Source organism: Muntiacus reevesi, chromosome 11, assembly GCF_963930625.1.
Source record: "Muntiacus reevesi chromosome 11, mMunRee1.1, whole genome shotgun sequence".
In the NCBI taxonomy this organism is placed as follows: Eukaryota; Metazoa; Chordata; class Mammalia; order Artiodactyla; family Cervidae; genus Muntiacus; species Muntiacus reevesi.
In genome coordinates this window covers 34,478,700-34,506,000 of record NC_089259.1, presented here as the reverse complement: position 1 = coordinate 34,506,000, position 27,301 = coordinate 34,478,700, and the positions used below count along the sequence as shown (strand labels likewise).

At 37.4% G+C, this 27,301-nt stretch overlaps 1 protein-coding gene across 6 annotated transcripts in view; it reads left to right on the top strand.

Annotated features, from left to right (window-relative positions):
• Window positions 1–27,301, top strand: part of RNF17 (ring finger protein 17) — a 117,934-nt gene that overhangs the window by 72,883 nt on the left and 17,750 nt on the right. For all 6 annotated transcript variants that reach the window (XM_065901934.1, XM_065901931.1, XM_065901933.1 and 3 more), the window contains 7 exons: window positions 5,784–6,014; window positions 6,669–6,819; window positions 6,955–7,073; window positions 12,059–12,149; window positions 13,138–13,253; window positions 14,856–15,145; window positions 16,879–17,042. In XM_065901934.1, coding sequence (XP_065758006.1) covers window positions 5,784–6,014; window positions 6,669–6,819; window positions 6,955–7,073; window positions 12,059–12,149; window positions 13,138–13,253; window positions 14,856–15,145; window positions 16,879–17,042 — 1,162 coding nt within the window. The remainder of the gene's footprint in view (window positions 1–5,783; window positions 6,015–6,668; window positions 6,820–6,954; window positions 7,074–12,058; window positions 12,150–13,137; window positions 13,254–14,855; window positions 15,146–16,878; window positions 17,043–27,301) is intronic.

Below are 27,301 nucleotides of genomic sequence, written 5' to 3'. Positions count from 1 at the left end.
CTTGAATATACAACTGTAGTGTCATACAGAGTATCTCCACTGTCCTGAAAATCTGTGAGAGCCTAACATTCTTCCCTCCCCTCTGCTGCTGCTGCTGCTAAGTCACTGCAGTCATGTCCGCCTCTGTGCGACACCATGGACTGTAGCCCACCCGGCTCCTCTGTCCCTAGGATTCTCCAGGCAAGAATACTGGAGTGGGTTGCCATTTTCTTCTCCAATGCATGCATGCATACTAAGTCCTTCAGTCGCGTCCACTTCTGTGAGACCCCATGGACAGCAGCCCACCAGGCTCCTCTGTCCACAGGATTCTCTAGGCAAGAATACTGGAGTGGGTTGCCATTTCCTTCTCCATCCCTCCCCTCTAGCTTATGGCAAACACTGATCTTTTTATCGCCTCCATAGTTGTGTCTTTTTCACGGTGGAATCATACAGTATGTAGCCTTCTCAGATTAGCTTCTTTCATTTAGTAATTTGCTTTTAAGGTTCCTCTGTGTCTTTTTCTGGCTTGATAGCTCATTGCTTTTTAGCACTGAATAATATTCCATTGTCTGGTTGTATCATAATTTGCTTATTCAGTGACTTACTGAAGGACATCTTGGGTGTTTCTGCTGAGACGACCCAGGCTTGTGGGTAGAGTGGAGGCGACACACAGAGTGGGGGTGACGCCCACTTTGGACATGCCGTGTGAGGTCCTGTGGCTGCTAAAGCAGAGGGAGGATCCTCAGGAAGCAAAGCACTGTGCAGTGATTGGTGAGCGGTGGGTCATGCCCTTGGCCGGGGGACCGCAGGGCTCACATGATGGAGCCTCAGGAGCAGGTGTGTCAGTAGCTAAGGAAGGGAGGTGAAGAGAGGGGCAGGCATGATTCTTCACTCCCAAATGCTCAGCCTCGTACTCCTCACAGGCAAATCCAAGGTTCATGGGTCAGCCTGAAATTTGTACATTTGGGAGGCCCCCATTCAGGAAAAGTATGCAAAATTATAACATTTATGTAGACTGTTAAAAGAAATCAACAAATTACAGATTTTCAAAAGTTGACAAATACTACGAATATTAGAAAATTCAGAATCATCTGTAAATACTTTTACAGATTTTTTAACAGTATATTGATTACCACGTGAAATGACAGATTTAGTGATATTTCCTTTGGAGAGAACAGAAAAGTAAATGTCTCTTCTCTAGTGTGGTTGATTGAAATTTGTTTATTGGTAATTTTTTAAAGTTTTTTTTAGAACCATAGCTCAGTTATTGGTAGTGTCATGTAAATTTCTAAAATTCATAGTTAATTTTAGGTGACTATTATTTCTTTTATGTATTATATATACATTGTGTGCTGTGCTTAGTCGCTCGCTTGTGTCTGATTCTTTGCAACCCCATGGACTGTAGCCTGCCAGGCTCCTCTGTCTGTGGGGATTCTCCAGGCAAGAATACTGGAGTGGGTTGCCATGCCCTCCTCCAGAGGATCTTCCTGACCCAGGGATCAAACCCAGGTCTCCCACATTGCAGGTGGATTCTGTACCATCTGAGCCACCAGGGAAGCCCAAGAATACTAGAGTGGGTACCCTCTCTCTTCTGCAGGGGATCTTCCTGACCCAGGAATCAAACCAGGGTCTCCTGCATTGCAGGTGGATTCTTTACCAGCTGAGCCACCAATGACTGGAGAGCCTCAACTGGCCTCAGGCATTTTCTTCAAAGTGGAATTTGGTGTCAAATTTGTAAACAGAAAGCTCCCCACATTAGCAGATGCAAACTAGTATATATAGAATGAATAAACAAGGTCTTACTGTATAGCACAGGTACCTATATTCAATATCCTGGGATAAACCATGATGAAAAGAATATGAAAAAATTATATGTATAACTGAATCACTTTACTGGACAGCAAAAATTAACATAACATTGTAAATCACCTATACTTCAATAAAATAAACTAAAAAAAGAAAGCTCCCCGTAAGTTTCCCCTTCCCTGCATACAATGTGCCCCCTCACAACTGCACTCATTCTAGTCACTTTTCTGGTTCCTGTGGGCACCTGTGCTTGTGTTAAAGATGCGTGCTTGCACCCCCTTTTTGCATTGCATCAAGTGTCAGGGCTTCCTGGAACAGGTCTGTCGGTCAGAATATGGTGATTTGTCATTCTGTAAAGATTTAAGGACTGCTGGAGGGAACACACCTTTTACGGCTGCTCTCCTCAAAGCCCTGTTCTTTGCAAGATTGTAATTGTAATTGTAATTGAGATTGTAATCTGTTACATCACTATACCTGCAAAATATTTACTTAAATACCTTATATATACATATATATATATATATTATATATACATTATGTATATAATGTTCAAGACACTTCAAGTTTTATTTTAATGAATCTTTAATATAGTTTAAACTGATATTTATTAATGATTTGATTTAATTCACTTTTTAATAGGGTAACCCTAATTCTTGTCCAAACTGGGACATGTTTAAGTATAAAAAAGAAACACTGTTACACCAGATTAATATAGTGCATATAGTGCATATATATATATATATATATATATATATATATATATATATGCATTAATATAGAGCATATAGTGGCTCACTGTACTCATTAAATAGTTTGTCTCCAGCATCCTCCTCATAGTGGTATATTTGCTTTATAGTTTAATGTTGTGACATTAAAGGTCTTAGGAGTATTCCTGGAATCCATTCCCATACCAAGATGGCTAGTAGTAGCGTAGCCATCACAGGGAAGTGGTGGTTAACCACAAAACTGTATCCCCCTAAATCCAAACTAAATGTGTTTCAAAGTCAACTCCCCTTAGTCAAGCCCCTAGAATACTTGGACCAAAAAATGAGAGTAGGAGTCAGTGATCTTAACTAATTTAAGTTAAAATACTTACTTTTGAAAATGTTGATGTAAATCACAGCAAGATCCTCTATGACCCACCTCCTGCAGTAATGGAAATAAAAATAAACAAGTGGGACCTAATTAAACTTGAAAGATTTTGCACAACAAAGGAAACCATAAACAAGATGAAAAGAGTACGTTCAGAAGAGGAGAAAATAATTGCACATGAAGCAACTGACAAAGGATTAATCTCCAAAATACACAAATAGTTCATGCAGTTCAACATCAGAAAAACAAACAACCTAGTCAGAGAATGGGCACAAGACCTAAGCAGACATTTATTTCCTCAAAGAAGACATCCAGATGGCTAATAAACATATCAAAAAAAAGCTCAACATTGCTCATTATTAGAGAAATGCAAATCAAAACTACAGTCAGGTCACCATACACCCATCAGAATGGTCATCGTCAGAAAATCTGCAAACAGTAAATGCTGGAGAGAATGTGGAGAAAAGGGAAACTTTTCCTCTTGTATGATGGTAGGAATGTAAATTAATACAGCCACTATGGAGAACAGTATGGCAATTTCTTAAAAAACTAGGAATGAAACTGCTATATGACCCAACAGTCCCACTATTGGGCATATACCCTGAGAAAACCATAATTGAAAAATGTACCCCAGTGTTCATTGCAGCACTGTTTACAATAGCCAGGACATCGAAGTAACCTAGATGTCTGTCAACAGGTAAATGGATAAAGAAGTTGTGGTACATATATAGAGTGGAATATTACTCAGCCATTAAAAGGAATGAATTTGAGTCAGTTGTAGTGAAGTGGATGAACCTAGAACCTGTTACACAGAGTGAAGTAAGTCAGAAAAGAAAAAAACAAATACCGTATATTATCACATATATATGGAATCTAGAATAATGGTACTGATGAACCTATTTGCAGGGCAGGAATAGAGACTCAGACACAATGAACAGACTTACGGACATAGTGGGGCAAGGAGGGGGTGGGATAAATTGAGAGAGTAGCATTGAAATATGTACATTACCATTTGTAAAATAGATTGGTAATGGGAAGTTGCTATATAGTGCAGGGAGCTCAGCCTGGAGCTGTGTGACAAACTAGAGGGATCGGAATGGGAGGGAGATTCAGGACAGAGGGAACATGTGAATACCTACGGCTGATTCATGTTGATGTATGGTAGAAATCAACACAACATTGTAAAGCAGTTGTCCTCTGATTAAAAATAACTGAAGCAGGGGAGGCACATTGCTTTGCAAACCTTCCCAGGGAACCAGTTATTATAAACCCACCCTGGCAGCCCCAGTCACTTTCCTTGCCCTTCAGTACCCAGATTGCTGGTTCCTGCAGACCACAACCAGTCTTACTGTTTCCATTGTATCTGTTGTGTGTGTGTTAGTTGTTCAGTTGTGTTCGACTCTCTGTGACCCCATGGACTGTAGTCCACCAGACTTCTCTGTCCGTGGGATTCTCCAGGCAACAATACTGGAGTGGGTTGCCTTGCCCTCCTCCAGAGGATTGTATCTGTTGCCTGTCCTCAAATTAGAACATGATTTTTCCCTTGATCAGTGTTTTCCGTGAGCGCCTAAGGAGTAAGAAGAAAGGAAATGTGAAGTCCCACAGTCTAGTCTGTTGGGGTCACCTGTATCATACATGCACACTATCCTTTATAAAATAAAACAATGTTTCCCAAATAATCTGGCCCCTGTGTGCTTCAAGGTTCATGCCATGTCCTGTTACTTTACTATGTCAAAGCTACATATTTTTCCTTTGGTTTCTGGAATGCCTCCCTAACTTCTGCTTGTCCTTTTAAAATCTCAATTGAAATGTCACTTAATCAGAGAAACCTTCTCCAGCTCCAAGACTAGGTTAGATTTCATTGGCCTATGCCCTTGTTCTTTGTAATTTATTTTTTGTGTAATTATATGATCACTTACTATCATAATACCATAAGATCCTGGTGGACCAGACCCTGCTTATTTTGTTCACTGCTGTATCTCTGGAACCTAGAACTCTTGGCTCACAGTATGTACCCAGTAAATATTAGTTGAATGAGAGGAAAGAATATCAGGGTCTGGACATCGAGAGAGACCTGATTGGGTGATTCAGATGGGGAGTGAACATATACATGATAAATGAGTCCATCATTTTCATCAATCATCTCAATCTCCATAGATGAACATGCAGCTCTGAGCATTATCATTTACAGGAGAGAGAAGCCCAGAAAAATGGTAGATCAGGAAACTGAGATTAGAGAAAAACCAGGAAGCAAAGAAAGAGAACATTTCAAGAAGGCAAGAGTAGCTAGTTTAGGCTCAGAGTTCATGTCAGATAAGGACCGAAAACTATCCAATAGATTAAGAAGGAAAAACTTAGCCCCTCTGGTTAGCACAATCTCCAGTTTATTATGAAAGAATTTAAGATTTTTCCTTTGAAGAAATTTTGCCATTAATTATCTGTGATTAGATTCTGAACTGTTCATATTAAACATTCTTATCACTTAATTCAGTAATTTGGTTTTTTAACAGATTTTAAAGTAACAATTGTTTCCCACTTGTATCTCATTGACAAACAGTTTGATAACTTTTAGGCAAAGAGAAGTATTCAAGTTACCCAAAAAAATCCTGAGTAATTCTATTCTTTTGTGAGTACAAAATATCAATAAGGAATGATGAAATTATTAGCACACTTGGTATTTTAAACTGTTCTTAAAGTAGAAAGCCTGGATTTTACATGTTTTTTTCCTTTTGGCCCTTTGTTAGTCATTAAGAACTCTTTTTAAAAAAGACTAAAATTGCCGTTAATATCAAAACTGCAAAGCAATGAATCATAACTAAAACTTGTTCATCTCTAGATCTAACCAAATACAAACATAGATATTTTGCAAACTATTCATATTGCTAATGGGTTGGTTTCTTTTTCAGATATACCCTCAAAGATAATTCTAAAAAGCATATTGAAGTATGGGATCCTTCTCCAGAAGAAATTATTTCAAATGAAGTAAACAACTTAATAAATCCTCTATTTGCAAAATCTCTACCTAGTGAGGATCTGCAGTCACTTTATAATAAGGAGCTGCCTGTGCACATCTGCAATATAGTGTCTCCTGAGAAGATCTATGTTCAGTGGTTATTAACAGAAAACTTGCTTCATAGGTATAACATCCAAGGAAAACATATTGTGCATATAGTTTATTCTCTTTTTTGTATTTTATTTCAAAGATCTAGAACTCATAAATGCAGAATTTTAAAAGTACAAAATTATTTCCGCTAAATTGTCACTTAAAAACTAGTTAACAGTATACAAATAGTATATTAACTGATTATTTTTATTGTATTAACATTTCTATATTCCACAAAGGCTTATTGAGCACCTGTTATTTGACAGCCAGTATTATAGCTGTTGGGGATACAGTGATAAAAACATGGGCAAGTTTGTGCATTCATGGGGCTTACATTCTAGTAGAGGGAATGACAGTGAACAAAGAAAGTTACCTACAGCAGGAAATGATGATGAAGACAAGAAAAATAAAGCAGCTGGGCAGGAAGACCTCACAGAGTCAGTGACACTTGAGATAAATCCTCAAGGCAGTGAGGAAGCGAGCCTTGCAGATGCCTGGGGGGAACTCATGTCAGGCAGAGGAAAGAGCTAGTTCAAGACCCTGCAGTAGAAATGTGCTCAGGTGCTCAAGGAGGAAAGAGGCATCCAGTTTGTTTGGAATAGAACAAGGGGTGGAGGCGGGGGGAGGTCAGAGAATTGTATGTTAAAAGAAAGTTTCAGAGAGGTAAAAAATTTTTTTCTTTACATAGTTTAGGAGAAAAGATGGTTGCTGCTTATGAAAACTCAAAATGGGAACCTGTTAAATGGGAAAGTGATATGCACTGTGCTGTTAACATCCCAGATAAAAATCAGTGGCAAAGGGGCCAGATCATCAGAATGGTTACAGACACATTGGTAGAGGTAAATGCAGAATTAAAAATATAATCAAGAAAGTAAATGGATTTTGTATTTTCATGCAATTTTTATTACGCTTTTCAGTTTGCAAAAAAAAATTAAAGCATTATTTTTCCATATACTTAAACTTATTTTTCATAGGTCTTGCTGTATGATGTGGGTGTTGAACTAGTAGTGAACATTAACTGTTTAAGAGAACTTCAAGAAAACCTAAAGACAATGGGAAGATTATCTTTGGAATGCTCTCTTGTTGATATAAGGTAGTTTTTAGCTGAGTAAAATTTCTCATTACTGAATATTATTTTAAATATTTTTCTTTTTTCATTCTGATCTGTTTTTATTTTGCTGACATATTCTGAAATTTTCCTAAAGATCTAGTTAACTTTAAGGTTTTGGGAAGCAGGAAGGAAAAAATACGAAGTACATAAACTTTGGTGGTATTAAGGAGATAGAGATAGGTGAGTATGACAGGTATCTAGATTGAATTCAAACTGTTAAACTTGAGACACAAATGAAGATAGGAATAAAAAATAAAGTTTCTGCTGAAAAGTTTACTCACTGCCTTATGGGAATTCCCATATACATAACAAGATGTTTTTCTCTTGCTGCTTTTAGGATTTTCTCTTTATCCTTAGCTTTTACAACTTTAATTATAATATGTCTTGATGTAATCCTTTGGGTTCATCTTATTAGAACTCTCTTGGGTTTCCTAGACCTGGGTATCTGTTTGCTTTCCCAGATTAGGGAAATTTTAGCCACTTTATCTTCAAATAATTTTTCTGGTCCTTTCTCTCCTTCTTCATTTTGGAGTCCTATAATGCAAATGTTATTCCACTTCTTGTTGCCTCCAAAGTCCCTTAAGTTATCTTCACTTTTTTTTTTTTTTTTTTTTTCATTTTGTTGCTCTGTCTGGGTGAGTTCCACTGCTTTGTCTTCTGCTTGCTGATTCACTCTTCATCCTCATCCAGTCTGCTATTGAACCCCTCTAGTGCATTTTTCATTCAGTTACAGCTTCTGTTTGGTGCTTTCTTAAACTTTCTGTCTCTTTGTTGTCATTCTCATGGTGTTCTTCGATTCTTCTTCTGAGTTTGCATGTGTACTAAGTCACTTCAGTAGTGTCCAATTCTTTGCGACCCCATGGACTACAGCCTGTTAGGCTCCTCTGTCCATGGGATTCTCCAGGCAAAAATACTGGAGTGGGTTGCCAAGCTCTCCTCCAGGGGATCTTCCCAACCCAGGGATCAAACCCACGTCTCTTGTATCTCCTACATTGGCAGGTGGGGTTCTTTCACCACTAGCACCCCCTGGGAAGCCTCGCCTGAGTTTGGTAAGCATCTTTATGATTACTTTTCAGTCTCTATCAGGGAGATTGCTTATCTCTGTTTTGTTTAGTTCTTTTTCTGATGTTTTAATCTTATTCCTTTGGTTAGAGCATATTCCTGTCACATTTTGCCTAGTTCTCTGTCTGTTTCTACACAGTAGGGTCAATCAGTTGTCTCTTCCAGTCTTGGCAGAGTGGCCTTGTATAGGAGATGCCCAGTGGGACTCAGGGGTACGATCCTGCCTGGCCACCACAGCCTGGCACTCTAGGGGTGACCCCTTTGTGGGTATCTCCTTCTGTGGTGGCAGGGCTGCAGCAGCAGCTGGGCACTGGTGGACAGACCTGTTGTTTGGGTGACTCTGAGGTCCACCTGAGGCTCAGGAGTGGAGTGGGCAGGGCTTTCAGCATAGGAGACCTGTTGGTGCTAACCTGTTGGTTAGAGGGAGACTTCCAGTACTGGCGAGAGCAAGGTAGCCAGAGATAACAAAAAAAGTTCCTGCCAGTGTCTCCATCCCTGCGAGACATCCCAGCTGGTTCCTGTCTCTCCAGCAGATGCTTTAAGATTTAGTAAGAGGGTCCTCTTCATATGTTGTCCTTGCACTTTTCAGTGTGGTGTTTTTGCACTTGTTTTTAGGCTGAGTCTGGGCACAGGCCCTTTAAGAGCAATTTTTCTGTTCTCTGCTCTTCTATAGTTTTCCTGGTCATATTCCCTATTGGATTTCAAAGCCAGGTGTTTTGGGAATCTGTCCTGTGTGGAATCTAGGAGTTTTGGTGTCTCATGTAGAGCTTGAATCCCTGGCTCTTCAGAGAAGAGATTCATATCTTTGTGATTCCTCCTGGTTGTGGATCGCAGCAGCTAGGGTGTGGGTCTTTACCTGGCAAGAATGTGTCTCTGCCTCTCCTACCTTTCTTGGTGCTGTCCTTTTACCGTTTGTTGTGGAGGCTCTACCCTCTGTTCATTGATAGAACGGAATTCTATCAATCCCTTTACCGTACCCAATATGGTAGAGAATGCATTCCTGTACACACCGTGAATCAGATAACTTAAGGACTACAGTGGAATACCACCATTTCAAGAGTGGAATAATAGCCTTATGCATATCTGGACCATGTATTAATAGCCTTAACAGGCATGATTTTACTTAGTCATCACAACAAACCTTTAAGCTATGACTAATGTATTATTTAAAGACAAGGAAATTGAGTCTTCAAGAGGTTAAATATTTTATAATCCTGAGTAATACATCTAACTGTTGAACTGGGTTTATAAGAGTTCCAATTGTAGAAGCAGCATACTAACTGCTATGTTTTACTACTCTTCTGAGAAATCTTTTTGTATATATTTCTTTTTATTGTGGTAAAGTGTACACTAACATAAAATTTACTATTTTTAAGTTTGCAGTTCCATCAGTTCAGTCACTCAGTTGTGTCTGACTCTTTGCAACCACATGGACTACAGCATGCCAGGCTTCCCTGTCCATCACCAACTCCCAGAGCTTGTTCAGGCTCATGTCCATCAAGTCGGTGATGCCATCCAACCATTTCCTCCTCTGTCTTCCCCTTCTCCTCCTGCCTTCCAGTCTTACCCAGCATCAGGGCCTTTTCCAGTGAGTCTCTTCTTCCCATCAGGTGTCCAAAGTATTGGAGCTTCAGTTTCCACATCAGTCCTTTCAACGAATATTCAGGACTGATTTTCTTTAGGATTGACTGGTTGGATCTCCTTGCAGTCCAAGAGACTCTCAAGAGTCTTCTCCAACACCATAGTTCAAAGACATCAATTCTGTGGCCCTCAGCTTTCTTTTTTATGGTCCACCTCTCACATTCATACATGACTACTAAAAAAAACCATAGCTTTGATTAAGACGGATCTTTGTCGGCAAAATGATGTCTCTTCTTTTTAATATGCTATCTGGGTTTGTCTGTCATAGCTTTTCTTCCAAGGAGCAAGCATCTTTTAATTTCATGGCTGCAGTCACCATCTGCAGTGATTTTGAGCCCAAGAAAATAAAATCTGTCACTGTTTCCATTATTTCCCCATCTATTTGCCATGAAGTGATGGGACCGGATGCTATGATCTTTGTTTTCTGAATATTGAGCTTTAACCAACTTTTTCACTCTCTTCTTTTACTTTCATCAAGAGGCTCTTTAGTTCCTCTTCACTTTCTGCCATAAGGGTGGTGTCATCTGCATATCTGAGGTTATTAATATTTCTCCCAGCAGTCTTGATTCCAGCTTGTGCTTCATGCACCTCAGCATTTCGCATGATGGAACAACGGACTGGTTCCTGGTTAGGAAAGGAGTACATCAAGGCTGTATTTTGTCATTCTGCTTAATTTAACTTATATGCAGAGTCCATCATGCGACATGCAAGATGTTCAAAAGTTAATATTTTTAAATGTATGTTCATAATAGGTCATAGAAAACCTTAATGTTGTGTGTATACTGATATTACCTGTATATCATCATAAATAAAAAACCATAACTAATTCAAGAAGTCACTGATGATATAAGTTTCTTAGCTGATAAGAGCACTGTTTGGGCTTCATAATAGTTTTGCTAAATCCTATTTGGTCAAACTACATACACAGTTGATGTCATTAGTTCACTCACATAAACCATCTAATGTGAAAAGGATTGGCCAGATTGGTTCTTTACTCAGAGGATGGGGCAACTCTGATGAGACTCCATATCCCTTTAGTGGTGCATGTGGGGTAAGTCACTCCAATTGTGGCTGACCCTGTGACCCCATGGACTGTAACCAGGCTACTCTGTCCATGGGATTCCCTAAGCAAGAATACTGGAGTGGGTTGCAGTGTCATCCTCCAAGGGTACTTGTTTATTCTGTGGACATGGATTTGATGATTAGAAACATTTAAAGTCATTCAGTTTCCACTCTGCAAACTAAAATAGATGATGAAATCGATATTCTGCTCTTCATTGATCTGTCAAGTATTTATTGAACATTTTTTACCGTGAATATTAAAAATAATTTTTTATAAATGAAGCTAATATTCATGAGTAGTAATTCATATTAGCTTTAAATTCCAGAAAAAATCTTCCAAAACTATTTGGGCAGAGAAATCATTACTACAAAGGGGCTGTTCTATTTGTATTTCCATTAAGAATTTTTGGTGTGCCTTCTGTGTGCTGTGAACTATCCTAGGCATTGGAGATATGATGGACTAAGACACAACACACATAAAACATACAACACATAGTATACAGATGGCCCCTTGAGCAACACAGGTTTAAACTTCACATGTCCTCTTATACGTAGTTTGGCATTAGTAACGCATCTGTGGTTGGTTGTATCTGAGTGCAGAACTGCCTTAGGGAGGGCCAACAGGTTTTTGACTACATGGAGGGTCAGCACCCCTAACCCCACGTTGTTCAAGGGTCAAATGTGTGTACACATAACATATATCCCTGCTCCCTGAGTTTATGGTGTAATTAGCCCTGGGTCCGGAAGATCACCTGGAGAAGGGAATCCACTCCAGTATTCTTTCCGGAAGAATACCACAGACAGAGTACCCTGGCAGGCTACAGTTCATGAGGTCACAAAGAGTCAGACATGGCTGAGTGACTAACACTTCTAACTTTCACTTTTTTTCAGCACATATGAAATGTATATTATAGCTTTAGAAAACTTAAAGCATACTTAAATTTTAAGAGTTCTCAGTGCAGCCTCAGAGCAGATGTATATAAATAACTTAGCATGTAATTTGGGCTGTAAGGAGACTAGACGGATGAACAAAAGGCTATGAAAATGGGGAAGAAATTCAAGAAAATAATACAAAGCCATGTTTAAATTGATTTCTCACTATGTATGTTGTTGATTCAAATATATATGTATATGATGGTTCTTTTATGTTTCTTTATCCTATACTATTTGTTGTAAGACAAGGTATAATTTTTTTGTTTTAGACCAACAGGTGGGAGTGACAGGTGGACAGCGACAGCCTGTGACTGCCTCTCATTGTACCTCACTGGAGCTGTAGCAACCATTATCATACAGGTGTGTGACAAGGTGAACAGGTAGAATAGATATGTACTGGTTATTTCATTGGTGTTTTGTACAGGTCCATTTATTTTGTTGAGAAAATAATAACTATTGGGATTTTTTTGTTTTGGTTTTTTTTTTGGCTGCATGGCACATGGGATCTTAGTTCCCCGACTAGAGGTCAGACCTGGGCCCCTTGGCAGTGAAAGTGCAGAGTCCTAACTGCCAGACCATCAGAGAATTTCCTGTTTGGACATTTTTTTGCAACCTTTTTTTGGTCTTCAAGTTAATGCCGTTTGGGAATTTTTTTATATTCTTTACAAATTGGAAAGTTAGGCTTCTAGTGAAATCATATTAACTGTATGTCTAAAAGGTGTTTGTATGAATATGGATTTGAGAAAGGATACATATATAGGTTAAATCTTTTCAGAACACTTAAGAAGTATTTCTTGTCTCCTTAACCTTTTTTTAATTTGATACATTATTGCAGTAATGCAATTTGATCCATTTTATTGCATTAACAATTAGAATTTTCTTATAAGTAATTTTATGTTTATTTTTCCTGTGTGTACTTCCCCCTTTTGTAATTCCACAGAAAGCAGAATATATGTTTTGTAGTTCTTTCTTTGACTTTTCACAGGAAAAAAAAAGGCACATTTAGGAGAATTTAGGAGAATAGAGAGCTTGTAACTGAGGGTGTGTTCCTCTCTTCAACCTGGAATGGGAAAAAAAAGTTTTCAGTCATCCATTTTTCTCCTCTTTTTGGTAAACTTCACCTTGACTGTGAGGTGTTCATGATAGAGTTCATAAAACAACTGTATTTCTTTGTTGACTCTTTTCCATGCTATTTTCTTTCTGATGTGTTCAGAGATCAAAATTACTTGGTTGGAAATTTTTCTTTGTGGCATGGAGAAATGTGGAGGGAACACCTGTGAAAAGTGTAATGTTTATAAGAAGTTGCATTTTTGAGTCTCATATTTATTCTGCTCTTAAATCACTGCAGGAAAACAATACAACGTGGCCCTTACCTGTGAAAATTTTCTGCAGAGATGAAAAAGGAGAGCGTGTCGATGTTTCTAAATATTTGATTAAAAAGGGTTTGGCTTTGAGAGAAACAAGGTATAGACTTTTTTAAAAAATATTTTGTGATGGATGCTGCTTCTATGCCTGTGCAAATCTTGATATCTGTGTGTGCTCAACCTGAATTGCCTCTTGTTTGTTCTTGAAAATGATTTATATATAACCTAACCCTGAGGAGCCAACTTACAAATAAATTCACTCAAGATTGCTGAATGTTTAAATCCCTACTGACAGTTTTGCTTTTATACTTTCCCCTTTGCTCTGGCGTTTACACTTTAAACCAAAGGAAAAGAGAATTACACAGTGGGTACCAAATCTGTGCTCTTTAACCTACTTTGCTTAGACAGAAATATTTAAACTTTATGTTAGAAATTCTGGTAAGTTTATATCAAATATATTTGTGTGAAATAGGTAGAAAATGAGTAGAATTGTGTAGCAAAACAAAAGTAATTGAACAATATATACATGTAAAGATCCTTTCAGGTACTAAGTTTGGGGTTTAAATACCTTGGTCCTAGAGGAGAAGGATCAGGCTATTAACTGTAGTAGCCCTAATATCCTCTTTTTATCTCTTTCCTTTTAGAGGTAGAAGTAGATTAGAGTTGTAAATACATGTTCTAGGTAGCAACCATCCGCCATTCGTGGCCAGATCTCTTTTTTTCATCTTAGATTATTATCTCTGACCCTACTTGGATCAAGACCCCAAGCTTAATGAAATGGAAAGAGAATGAGAGATCAGAAATAGTGCAGAACCCAAGGTATTTGGCCAATGCAGTAGATGCTGACTTGGCAAGCAGCCAGGCTCTGCAGCTAGTCTTGTGTTGACTGACTGCAGACTAACACAGTTCCTTGCTGCAGGAAATGATAAAGTGAAAAGTGCTGGGCAAGTTACCAACAGTATCTGCCACTAATTTAACATTCTTTTCTATTTTTTGGCAGTAAAACTACTATCTTGAGGCTGGGAATGTTTGTTGAGAAATTATGTAACTGTTTTATCAGTGCTTATTTCTTTTTAGAAGTACAGGAAAATGGAAAAAACAAAAATCTATAATTTTTCTAACATCAACAATGTTTGTATTTCCTTCTAGGATATTTTTGTAGGTTTTTTTAATTGGAAGAGAATAATAGGAAGTAAACCAATTATCAGTGAATATAGCATGTTACCACTAATACTTAATATCTGAATAATATGAGAAAACTGTGTTTTTAAGGGACTTGTTATCTTTATATTATTTTATGAATGTTGTTAACTTGCCACATGTATTGATCTGCCTTTGGGCTAAATTAAAATCAACTTGAAGTTGTTGTATTTCCCAGTAACAACTAATTAATTGTGTGGTACTTGAGATATACATAATAGAAGATTTTAAGAGAGAATAGCATGTAAATATCAGATGGTAATTTAATGCCTTTAAGTGAAATTCTATTGCTTTATTCTCAACAAGCTCATTCATAATTTAAAGTAGTTCTCATTACAACTTAAACCGTGCTCATTTTTATGTAACATTAGGATCTCCTAAACTAGAGCAAAATGTTTTCTTTACATTTCAAGTATATTTGAATGATTCTTTTTATATTATTTTCCCAGAATATTTTTATTTGCTCATGGTTGGATATATTATTCTTTCTTGCATGTTACAGAATTAATAAATCAGATAATAGCCATTCATTATCCCAGAAGTCTCTGGAAATCCCCCAGGAAAAAGGAGAATCAGTGGTTACTAAGTGTATTAAGACTAACTCTGACCATAACAAGAAAGCTGCTGTTGGTATCAGTGAACCCAAGGTGACTGAATTTAGGGAGAAAATTCTAGAGCCAAGAACCACTGGATGCTATAAACCACCAGCTATTCCTAACCAGAAAGTATTTAAGGCAGTAGTCAGCTGCATTGGTGATGATGGAACTATATTTGTGGTACCTAAATTATCAGGTAAGAACTTTCACTTTATATAGGATTATTCTGTAAAAATCGTTGCTTTTACCACTAGGGAATTCTCTAGTAAGATCCACATGGATTGAAATACCTTGGGTAAATATTTAACCTTTCTGAACCTTATTTTCATTCACTGAGTTATTGTGAGGATTGAATGCAATATACAAAAAGTGCTTTTCACAATGCCCAGCACATGAAAATCATTGAGACATTGGGAATGGATAAACGTTGGGCCTAAGATGAGCATGGAGGTGGTTCCTTTAAACAAGTTTATAGGCTAAGAAAAAAGAATACAAAAGTTTGAATTCATTTAGAATGAGAAAAGAAATCATAGTCAATGACTGGAGATTCAGGGCCATTTGATATTTAGGTGGTCCCTGAAACCTCTTTAGACTTATGTGCTCACACTTCTTTCTACAACCTGATTGTGTCCAGAACACTCAATAACTCACAGCAACTCTAGCTTTCACAGGACTTAAACTCTGTTAGTTTCATAGTAAGTCCACCTATGGAGAGAGGTATGGGGGCTATGAATTTGTTGAAATTTTTTGTCTCATTTGTTAAAGTCCTAAATATTGTTTTTAAATTTGAGAACCAGACTAAATCTGTGTAACTGGCAATTCTAGAAGTGAGAAGTGTTTCAGACCTCTAGCAATACTACTTAACCCAGAAACTTTCTTGATGTGTACAAATAATCATAGGTAGAACTGGTTGCCAGATGCCTTCCATCCAATCCCTGATACTGATAATGTGGGTTAGCACTATTACACCTAGCTTATAGAAGAACAGACTGAGAGTTGGGTTTGTTGGTTTTTTTTTTTTTTTTTGGCCATCCTGGAGTGTATGTTGGATCTTAATTCCCCAGCCAAGGATTGAACCCATGCCCCGTACATTGGAAGGGCAGAGTTTTAACCTCTGGACCACCAGGGAAGCCCCTCCCCAAGACTGAGCCTTATGTTTAAGAACTCACAGCTGAACTGTTACAGGAACTGACACCAGAGCTTACCCTTTCTGGTATAAGTTATGGGGATATATATTTATTGTGAAAATAATGAGCCAGTTAATCGGAAGTAGCTGTATTAGAATTTTAATTTTATACCTGCAGTATTACGCTGTATCTAAGCATCAAATAACCTATAACTTGTGTTCTGTTTCACTTAGGTGTGCTGTCAAAATGATGTTAACTTAAAGCACTAGTTCTTTTATATTAGGGGTATCTGGTATGTGTTTAGAGTTTTACGGATTTTTGCACTTCCAAAATAATGCTTGCATTTATAACCAAAGATCAGAATAATAATTTACATGTTGTTAGTCAGTAGTATGTTTTGAAACATAGAGAAGTTACTGACTGAATTAGATTTGTATTAAAGTTCTATTATGTAGGGACTGATTTTAATTCCTTTCAATGTTATCTAAGTGGTGAAGTGGGACTTCCCTGGTGGCTCAGATGGTAAAGAATCTGCCTGCAATGTGGAAGACCCAGGTGTGATCCCTGGGTCAGGAAGATCCCCTGGAGAAGGAACTTGGCAACCCACTCCAGTATTCTGGCCTGGAGAATCCCATGGATGGAGGAGCCTGGCAGGCTATAGTCCATGGGATTATAAAGAGTCCGACACAACTGAGGGATTAACACACACACGTGGTAAAGTAACTGAAGTTTGATGATGACTTCATTTGAGAATGGTAGGGAATTTTTCCTAAATGCTTTCTATTTTTAATAATTTCTTCAGAATTTGAACTAACAAAAATGATGGATGAAATTCAAAGTAATTTAAAATGCCTTGGTCTTTTGGAGCCTTATTTCTGGAAAAAGGGAGAAGCTTGTGCAGTAAGGGGATCAGATACTATGTGGTATCGAGGCAAGGTAATGGAAGTCATCGGCAGCACTATCAGGGTGAGTCTGACATTCTTTTGTGACTGTTTGAAGGCTAAATGCTATAACATTAAATGATCTTTTAAGTGGAAAGACATGGAATTGTGATTAAAACATCTTTTATTGAGTTCATTCGTGTAGGCAAATCATTATACATTATATATTTATTTGTAATAAGAATTTCTCTTTTTATTTTCAAGTATATTTGTTAACCTGAATAATAAAAAAATTTCCTGATAAGAATTTTGCCACTGATATTTTAATGGTGCCACTTATTTATAATTGTCAGCCTTATTTGTGTACATGGTATTAAGTAAAACAACTAGTTCTCCAGTATTTTCTATATCTCCTTAGCAAATTTGTTTATAGAACTCCTAATTTACCCTTTCACATTAAGGGTTAATTTACCTTTCCAGAATACTAAGACTAGTACTTGAGTTTCACCCAGAATCTTCAAATGGAGCTGCGTACAGGTGACCCTTAACACATTGAGGCTGGGGGCACCAACATTTTGTGTATTGAGTATAATTTATTCCGTTCTCCCATATCCACAATTCTGTGTCACAGATTCAACCAGCTGTTGATACTGATAGCTGTTGATATTGATGTTGATATTGATACCGTGTATTGATAGCACTGTAGTAGGTTTTTATTGAAAAAAATCCATGTGTAAATGAACCTTCATAGTTGTGTTGTTCCAAACCTGTGTTGTCCAAGAATCAACTGTACTTTGAAAAAACTGTATGTAAAAATATAGATGAAAATGCCTCCACTTATGTTGTACTTACCAAGTATAGCAATGAAATCAAGAGACATTTGGCCTGTAAAGACTTTGGTTTTAGGAGGGGTGGAAAAATTAAGAAGTCTTTTGTTAATACTTGCACAGGAGATTATTATCTATTTAATGATGATACCTGATAGTACATAGCACTTTAGGTTTCTAAGCTTTTTTTCACATGAGTGTGTTTGTTTATATTTTATTGTTTACCTCCAACTATCATAGATGTAGGTCATTATTCCCATTTTACCAGTAACAAAATTTAAATTTATGTTCAGTGATGTTCCCAAAGTCAACCTGTCAGTGAGTGATGGTACTGGAATTCATATCTAAGCCTCTGATTCCTAAATTTCTGATCTAAGTCTTGTGCTTTATGTGCTGGAATACAAACTTTACATGTTAAATAGAATTAAAATGGTTTCAAATTTTGGGTTAGTATTTAGGTGTTGATGCATGAATACTTAACAGATTCGTATGTTTATAAGCAGATAAGTTCATTTTCACATACATTTGAATTGTTCAAATAACCCTTTTTCTTTAATATAAAAGTAACTTGAAATTCAGTTTTCATTGTTATCATAATTTATGAATTTTACATATATGGAATCCAAATAAACAAGATAGTGGTGAACTGTATTTTTCTCACACTTTCCAAAATCTCTGTTTTTAAAATTTATTTTAAAATACTTTGATACTAAAATCTTTCAAGGTTATCCTGTGATCCACATTAAAAAATAAACATTACAACATACCCATGCACTTACCTTAATTACCTATAATGTACTCAGATATTTTTTACTCAGCTCTATTTCAGTTTTTATATTTTTTTAATTTAGAGAGTACTTTATTAGTTTCTGTAATCAAACCCATGTAGATAAGACCTAATATATTTAATACAGTGCATTACCCCAGTACAAATGGAAAAAATCATATTTAATGTTTCTAGACCAATATGGCTGTCAATTTCTGTACAATGCCAACCCAATACAGTACAACTCGGATACTTTTTCCAAAGTTGACAGCACAGCCAAAGTTTCCAAAAATTCAAATTATATTTATTTATTTATATAAAAAGACAATAGCAGTATGTTATGCATCAATAGCAACAACAGCTTTTCAAAGTTCTGCAATCATCTGAACAAAATTATAGAGACATCTAGCACACTCCATTAAAAAAAAAAAGGTAAAAAACAAAACCTCAGAAAACAACAAAGTTCTGTTACTGTTGTGGTACCTGGCACCATTTTTTTAAATTATGTTTCTCAATCATCATCTGGAAAGAAAGCATTCTAGAATAACATCATTAAAAACAGACCTGATAAAGCATGGTCACTACTGCATATCCTAAAGCAGCTACAAGATATTTTACATTCACAGAGGTATGATACAGTACTGTCCTACATCTGTGATACTAGAGGATATAATTAAAAAGGCATTATTTGAGACTTGAATCTGCTTTTCCTGCAGAGGGCCCAAATGATGGTTATGACACAGCTCTGGTACAGAAATACACCTTCTTAGATAGGATTTCCTTTCTTTAGTGGCATAGTTCTAGGTACTTACTGCTCTTCATGAATGTCAGCTAAAAACTGATTAAAAAAATAAAACACAACCATTGAATTCATACAAAAATGACTGAGGAGAGGCAAGCAGGACTCAACTTAAGTAGTATTTGACCAACTCCATCATATCTGAATGGTTAAGAGCTTCATGGAAGAAAGGAGATGCCAACTAGCACTTCAAAGCTTTGGGTCACAACCAAAACACAGCATCATTTCAAATAGAATCAGTAGCCAAGCACTGCCCACTTGGATATGTTCAAGGATGTTGATGTCACTGTTTCATCATCTGCTCACTCATCCAGGAAGAAGGGGAGATCAGTTACTATTTCAGTTTTTTTTTTAATGCTAATTACCTTGGGCTTTCTTGAGCCCAATTAAACAGTGATACATTAATTTCAGTATGTTGGGGTAACAGAAATAACTTATTGACATCCCTTATTCTTGAAACTATTTAGAAACTGAAGTGTGAAAATGAAAGCATTTAAAAAACGGGTTGTTCAAAGGAAATTATAAGCAAGGTGAAAAGACAGCCTTCAGATTGGGAGAAAATAATAGCAAATGAAACAAAGGATTAATCTCAAAAATATACAAGCAACTCCTGCAGCTCAATTCCAGAAAAATAAATGACCCAGTCAAAAAATGGGCCAAAGATCTAAACAGACATTTCTCCAAAGAAGGCGTACAGATCGCTAACAAACACATGAAAAGATGCTCAACATCACTCATTATCTGAGAAATGCAAAGAGGTACACGCCAGTCAGAATGACTGCTATCCAAAAGTCTACAAGCAATAAATGCTGGAGAGGGTGTGGAAAAAAGGGAACCTTCTAACACTGTTGGTGGGAATGCAAACTAGTACAGCCACTATGGAGAACAGTGTGGAGATTCCTTAAAAAACTGGAAATAGAACTGCCATATGACCCAGCAATCCCACTCCTGAGCATACACACCGAGGAAACCAGATCTGAAAGGGACACGTGTACCCCAATGTTCATCACAGCACTGTTTATAACAGCCAGGACATGGAAGCAACCTAGATGCCCATCAGCAGACGAATGGATAAGGAAGTTGTGGTACATATACACTATGGAATATTACTCAGCCATTAAAAAGAATTCATTTGAATCAGTTCTAATGAGATGGATGAAACTGGAGCCCATTATACAGAGTGAAGTAAGCCAGAAAGATAAAGACCAATACAGTATACTAACGCATATATATGGAATTTTAAAAGATGGTAACAATAACCCTATATGCATGACAGAAAAAGAGACACAGATGAACAGAACAGACTTTTAGACTCTGTGGGAGAAGGCGAGGGTGGGATGTTCTGAGAGAATAGCATTGAAACAAGTATAGTATCAAGGGTGAAACATATCACCAGCCCAGGTTGGATGCATGAGACAAGTGCTCAGGGCTGGGGCACTGGGAAGACCCAGAGGGAGGCAGGAGGGGGGATCGGGATGGGGAACACATGTCAATCCATGGCTGATTCATGTCAGTGTATGGCAAAAACCACTACAGTAAAGTAATTAGCCTTCAACTAATAAAAATAAATGGAAAAAATAATAAAAAAATATAAAAATGCATGTAGCCAACATGAAAAAAAATAAAAATAAATAAAAATAAAATTCACAGTCCAAAAAAATAAATAAAAAACGGGTTGTTGAGGACTTCTCATTTCTGGTTTCACATTTAAGGAGTTTTGAAGTTGCCACATCATCCTGTCAATAACTAAAAAGTTGAACAAACTGAAACCTCTTGGAGCCATAAGAGATGGAGTACACTTTGAAATATGCCAGAGCATTCTGTTCTCCTTAATAAGGCCTACACTCAGGAGAAAGTAGTTCATCAGGGCCTATTATCAGAGCCAAGTGGGCATGGGGGAAAGGAAATTACCCAATTCCAGTTAACTCTAGACTTCCACACAGGAAGACCCAACTCCAGCCTACTATGTCCATCATCTCCTACTTAAGGAGGGGAGAACAAAAGGCTGAGAAACATTTGTGAAGTTCAAAGTTTGACGTCATATGCTCAGTGAAAGACTTAAGACCTAATTGTAAGACTGTAGAACAGTTCCCCTTCTCCCACACCTTCCTGCCATGTTACTGAAGGCCTTTTACACAGAACATGTCCAGCCATCAGGAAAAATTACTGAACAACAGGTTACTGGCATAAAAACAGATGTACAAATCAGTGGAATAGAATAAACAGCCTAAAAATTAAACTACACATATGGACAATTAATTTATGATGAAGCCAAGAATATACATTGGGGATAGGACAGTCTCTTCAATAAATGATATTGGGAAAACTGAACAGCCACATACAAAAAAATTAAACTAGACCATTATCTTAAACAATACACAGAAATTAACTCAAAATAGATTATAAAGACTTGAACATAAGACCAGAAGCCAATAAACCTCCTAGAAGAAAACAGAAGCCATAAGTTCCTTAAGGTATTGGTGATAATTTTTTGAATGTGACATCAAAAGCAAAGGCAACAAAAACAAAAATTAGCAAGGTGAGCATCAGACTAAAAAGCTTCTGCACAGCAAAGGAAACCATCAACAAAATGAAAAGGCAACCTACTGTATAAAAGAAAATATTTCTAAATCATATATCTGACAAAGGGTTGATATCCAAAATATATAAAGAACTCATAAAGCTCAAGCCCAAAAATAAGGCCACTTAATGGTCGATCCATGACAAAGGAGGCAAAAATATTCAATGGAGAAAAGACAGTCTCTTCAATAAATGATGCTGGAAAAACCGAACTGTAAAAGAATGAAATTAGAACATTCCCTAACACCATATACAAAAATAAACAACGTGGTTTATAGACCTAAGAGTAAGACTGGATACTATAAAACTCCTAGGGGAAAACCTCAGCCAAACACTATGGTGTAAATTGCAGTAATATTTTTTTGGATCTGTCACCTAAAACAAAGGTACTAAAAGCAAAAATAAATGAATGGAACCTAATGAAACTTAAAAACTTTTGCAGAGTAAAGGAACCATTGACAAAAGAAAAAGACAATGTACTGAATGGGGGAAAATACTTGCAAATGATCTGACTGATAAGGAATTAATAGCTAATGTATATAAACAACTCATAGGACTTAACATTAAAAAAAAACCCTGAAAATATTACAACATTTTAAGTCTACTATACCCCAATAAAAATGAAAACAACCTGATTTTAAAATGGGTAGAAGAACTGAATAGACATTTTCCCAAAGAGGAGATGCAGAGGGCCAATAGACTCAGGCAAAGATGCTTAACATCACTAATCATCAGGGAAATGCAAATCAAAACACAATGAGATATCACTTCATACGTGTTAGATATGGCTGTTATCAAAAAGATCACCAGCAACAAGTGCTGATGAGGATGTGCAGAATAGAGAACCGTCATATGCAGTTTATGGGACTGTGAATTGATAACAGCCACTGTGGAAAACAGTATGGAAGACACTCTAAAAAGTAAGAAAAGGTTTACTATGTTGTTGTTTAGTCCCTGAGTTGTGTCCAACTCTTTTTCGACCCCATGATCAGTAGCAGTAGTCCACCAGGTTCCTCTGTCCGTGGGATTTCCTCAGGTAAGAATACTGGAATGAGTTGCCATTTCCTTCTCCAGGGGATCTTCCCAACCCAGGGTTTAAACCTGGGTTTCCTGCATTGCAGGTGGTTTGTTGACCACTGAGCCTCCTGAGAAGCCCCTGGAACTACTATATTATCCAGCTCTATCTAAATAAAACAAATATTAAGTGGAAAGATAGTATGCTCCCCTGTGTTTATTACAGCATTACTTATGATAGCCAGGATATAGAAGCAGCCAAAATGTCCATTGATGGATGAATGGATGAAGAAATCAATGTGTATATATAGAATGGAATGTTAGTCATAAAAAAGAAAAAAATTTTGTGGTTTGTGGCAAAATGGATGGACCTTAAAGACATTATGCTAAGTGAAATAAGACAGAGAAAGACAAATACTTAAGGATCTCACTTTTATGTGGAGTCTGAAAGATGACAAAAATTGAGCTCATGGATATGGAGAATAGATTGGTGGTTGTCAGTGGCAGGATGGGCAAAATGAGTGAAGGGGTTAAAAAGTACAAACTTCTAACTAAAATAAGTAATTCATGGAGGTGTAATGTATAGCATGGTGACTGTTACTAATAATTATGTACATGTGAGAGTTGCTAAAGAGTAGATGTTAAAAGTTCTCATCACAAGAATAAAAATGTTTTGTAACCATGTGTGGTGATGGATGTTAACTAGACTTACTGTTATTATCATTTTCAACATATGCAAATGTCAAATCATTACATTGTATACCTGAAACTAATGTTATAGGTCATGTCTAAATTTAAAAATGTTAGGCATACTAAAAGGCAGAATAACACAATCTGGAGAGACATGGAAAGTATCAGAACCAAATATGACAGGGATGTTAGAATATCAGAACAGGAACTTTAAAAAAAAAAGGCATGTTTAAGATTCTAAGGAGTAAGTAGACAACATGCAAGAACAGATAGGCAGTGTAAGTAGAGATCTAGAAATACTACCTCTAAAAAGTAGAGAGAACAAAAACTGGGGGGAAAAAAAGAACCAAATACCTAAGAACTGTGGGAAAATCGCAGGCATGTAACATGCAGATTAATGGAAATACCAGAAAGTGAAGAGAGAAAATAATACTTGAAAACTTATGACTGAGAATTTCCCCAAATGCATGTCTAGACACCAAACCACAGATCCTGGAGCTCAGAGAACACCAAGTGGAATAAATGCACAACAAACGGACTGTCACTTCAAATGACAGAAAGTCAAAACTAAAGAAAAACCCTGAAGGAAACCCAGAGGAAAAAATAACTTCACGTATAGAAGAATGAAAACAAGAATTATGTCCAGCTTCTCCTCAGAAACTATGATGTGATAGTGGATTGAAACATTTAAAAAATTTAAAACATTTAAAATCCTGAGAGGGAGAAAAAAAATCAGCTTAGAATTATGTACCCTGCAAGATTACGACACTCAGTTGTGAATGTGGCTGGTGGTGAAAGTCCGATGCTGTAAAGAACAATATTGCACAGGAACCTGGAATGTTAGGTCCATGAGTCAAGGTTAATTGGATGTGGTCAAGCAGGAAATGGCAAGAGTGAAGACCAACATCTTAGGAATCTGTGAACTAAAATGGATGCGAATGAGCAAACTTAATTCAGATGACCATTATATCCACGACTGTGGGTAAGAATCCCTTAGAAGAAATGGAATAACCCTCATAGTCAACAAAAGAATCTGAAATGCAGTACCTGGGTGCCATCTCAAAAGTGATAGAATGATCTTGATTTTATTTCTAAGGCAAACCATTCAAAATCACAGTAATCCAAGTCTACACCCCAACCACTGATGCCAAAGAAACTAAAGTTGAACTTGTATGAAGAGCTACAAGACCTTCTGGAACTAACACCAAAAAAAGATGTCCTTTCCATCATAGAGGATTGGAATGCAAAAGTAGGAAGTAAAGAGATACCTGAAGTAATAAGCAAGTTTGGCTTTGGAGTACAATAAATCAGGGCAAAGACCAAGAGTTTTGTCAAACTCTTAGCGTGTTTTATCAGAACACGCTGGTCATAGCAAACACCCTTTTCCAGTGATACAGGAGATGATGCTACACATGGACATCACCAGATGGTCAATACTGAAATCAGATTGATTTTATTCTTTGCAGCCAAAGATGGAGGAGCTCTATACAGTCGGCAAAAACAGGACCTGAAGTTGACTGTGGCTCAGATCATGAACTACTTATTGCAAAATTCAGGCTTAAATTCAAGAAAGGAGGGAAAACCACTAGGCCATTCAGGTATGACCTAAATCAAATCCCCTATGATTACACAGTGGAGGTGATGAATAGATTCAAGGGATTAGATCTGGTAGACAGTGCCTGAAGAACTATGAATGGAGGTTTCTAACATTGTTCAGGAGGCAGTGACCAAAACTATCCCGAAGAGAAAAAAATGCAAGAAGGCAAAATGGTTGCCTGAGGACTTACAAATAGCTAAGAGAAGTGAAAGGCAAAGGAGAAAGGGAAAGATATACCCAACTGAATGTATCGTTCCAAAGATCAGCAAGGAGAGATAAGAAAGCCTTCTTAAGTGAACAATGCAAAGAAATAGAGGAAAACAGAATGAAAAGGACTAGAAATCGCTTCAAGAAAATTAAAAATACCATGCAAGGATGGACACAGTAAAGAACAGAAACAGTAAGGACCTAGCAGAAGCATAAGAGATTAAGAAGAGGTGGCAGGAATACACAGAAGAACTGTATAAAAATGGTCTTAATAACCTGGATAACTGTGATGGTGTGGTCACTCACCTAGAGCCAGACATCCTGAAGTGTGAAGCCAAGTGGGCCTTAGGAAGCATTACTACAAGCAAAACTAATGGAAGTGATGGGATTCCAGCTGAGTTTTTTCAAATCCTAAAAGATGCTGCTGCTAAAAACTCAGCAGTGGCCACAGGACTAGAAAAGGTCAGTTTTCATTCCATTCCCAAAGAAGGGAAGTGCCAAAGAATGCTCAGACTACTGTATACTACTCTTATTTCACATGTTAGCAAGGTTATGCTGAAAATCCTTCAAGCTAGGCTTCTGCAGTATGTGAACCAAGAACTTTCAGATGTGCAAGGTGGGTTTAGAAAAGGCAGAGAAACCAGAGATCAAATTGCCAACATTCATTGGATCATGGAGAAAGTAAGGGAATTCCAGAAAAACATCTACTTCTGCTTCATTGACTATACTAAAGCCTTTGACTGTGTGAAAGTCAATCAGTCGTGTCCAATTCTTTGTGACCCCATGAACTATACAGTCCATGGAATTCTCCAGGCCAGAATACTGGAGTGTGTAGCCATTCTCGTCTCCAGGGGATCTTCCCAACCCGGGGATGGAACCCAGGTCTCCCACATTGCAGGCAGGTTCTTTACAAGCTGGGCCACCAGGGAAGCTGATTTGACTGTGTGGATCGCAACAAACTGGAAAATTCTTAAAGAGGTGGGAATACCAGACCACCTCACCTGTCTCCTGAGAAACTCTATGTGGGTCAAGAAGCAACAGTTAGAACCAAACATGGAACAACAGACTGGTTCAAAATTGAGAAAGGAGTTTGTTGTATATTGTCACCCTTCTAACTTTACTTACATGTAGAATACATCATGCAAAATGCCAGACTGGATGAATCACAAGCTGGAATCAAGATTGCCAGAAGAAATATCTATAACCTCAGATATGCAGATGATACCATTGCTAACAAGCCTCTTGATTGAGGGTAAAAGAGGAGAGTGAAAAGTCTGGCCTAAAACTCAACATTCAGAAAACTAAGATCATGGCATCTGGTCCCATCACTTCATAGTAAATAGATGAGGAAAAAGTGGAAACAGTAACAGATTTCATTTTCTTGGGCTCCAAAATCACTGTGGATGGTGAGTGCAGCCATGAAATTGAAAGATGCTTGCTTCTTGGAAGAAAAGCTATATCAAACCTAAACAGCCTATTAAAAAGCAGAGACATCACTTTGTTGATAAAGGTCTGTATAGTCAAAGCTGTGGTTTTTCCAGTAGTCATCTACAGATGTGAGTTGGACCGTAAAGAATGCTGAGTGCCGAAGAATTGATGCTTATTCATACTATGGTGCTGGAGAAGACTCTTGAGAATCCCTTGGACAGCAAGGAGATCAAACCAGTCAATCTTAAAGGAAATTGGTCCTGAATATTCATTGGAAGAGACTGATGCTGAAGCTGAAGCTCCAATACTTTGGCCACTGATGCAACGAGCTGACTCATTGGAAAAGACTCAGATGCTGGGAACGATTGAGGGCAAGAGGAGAAGGTGGCAACAGAGGATGAGATGGTTGGAGGGTATCACTGACTCAACAGACATG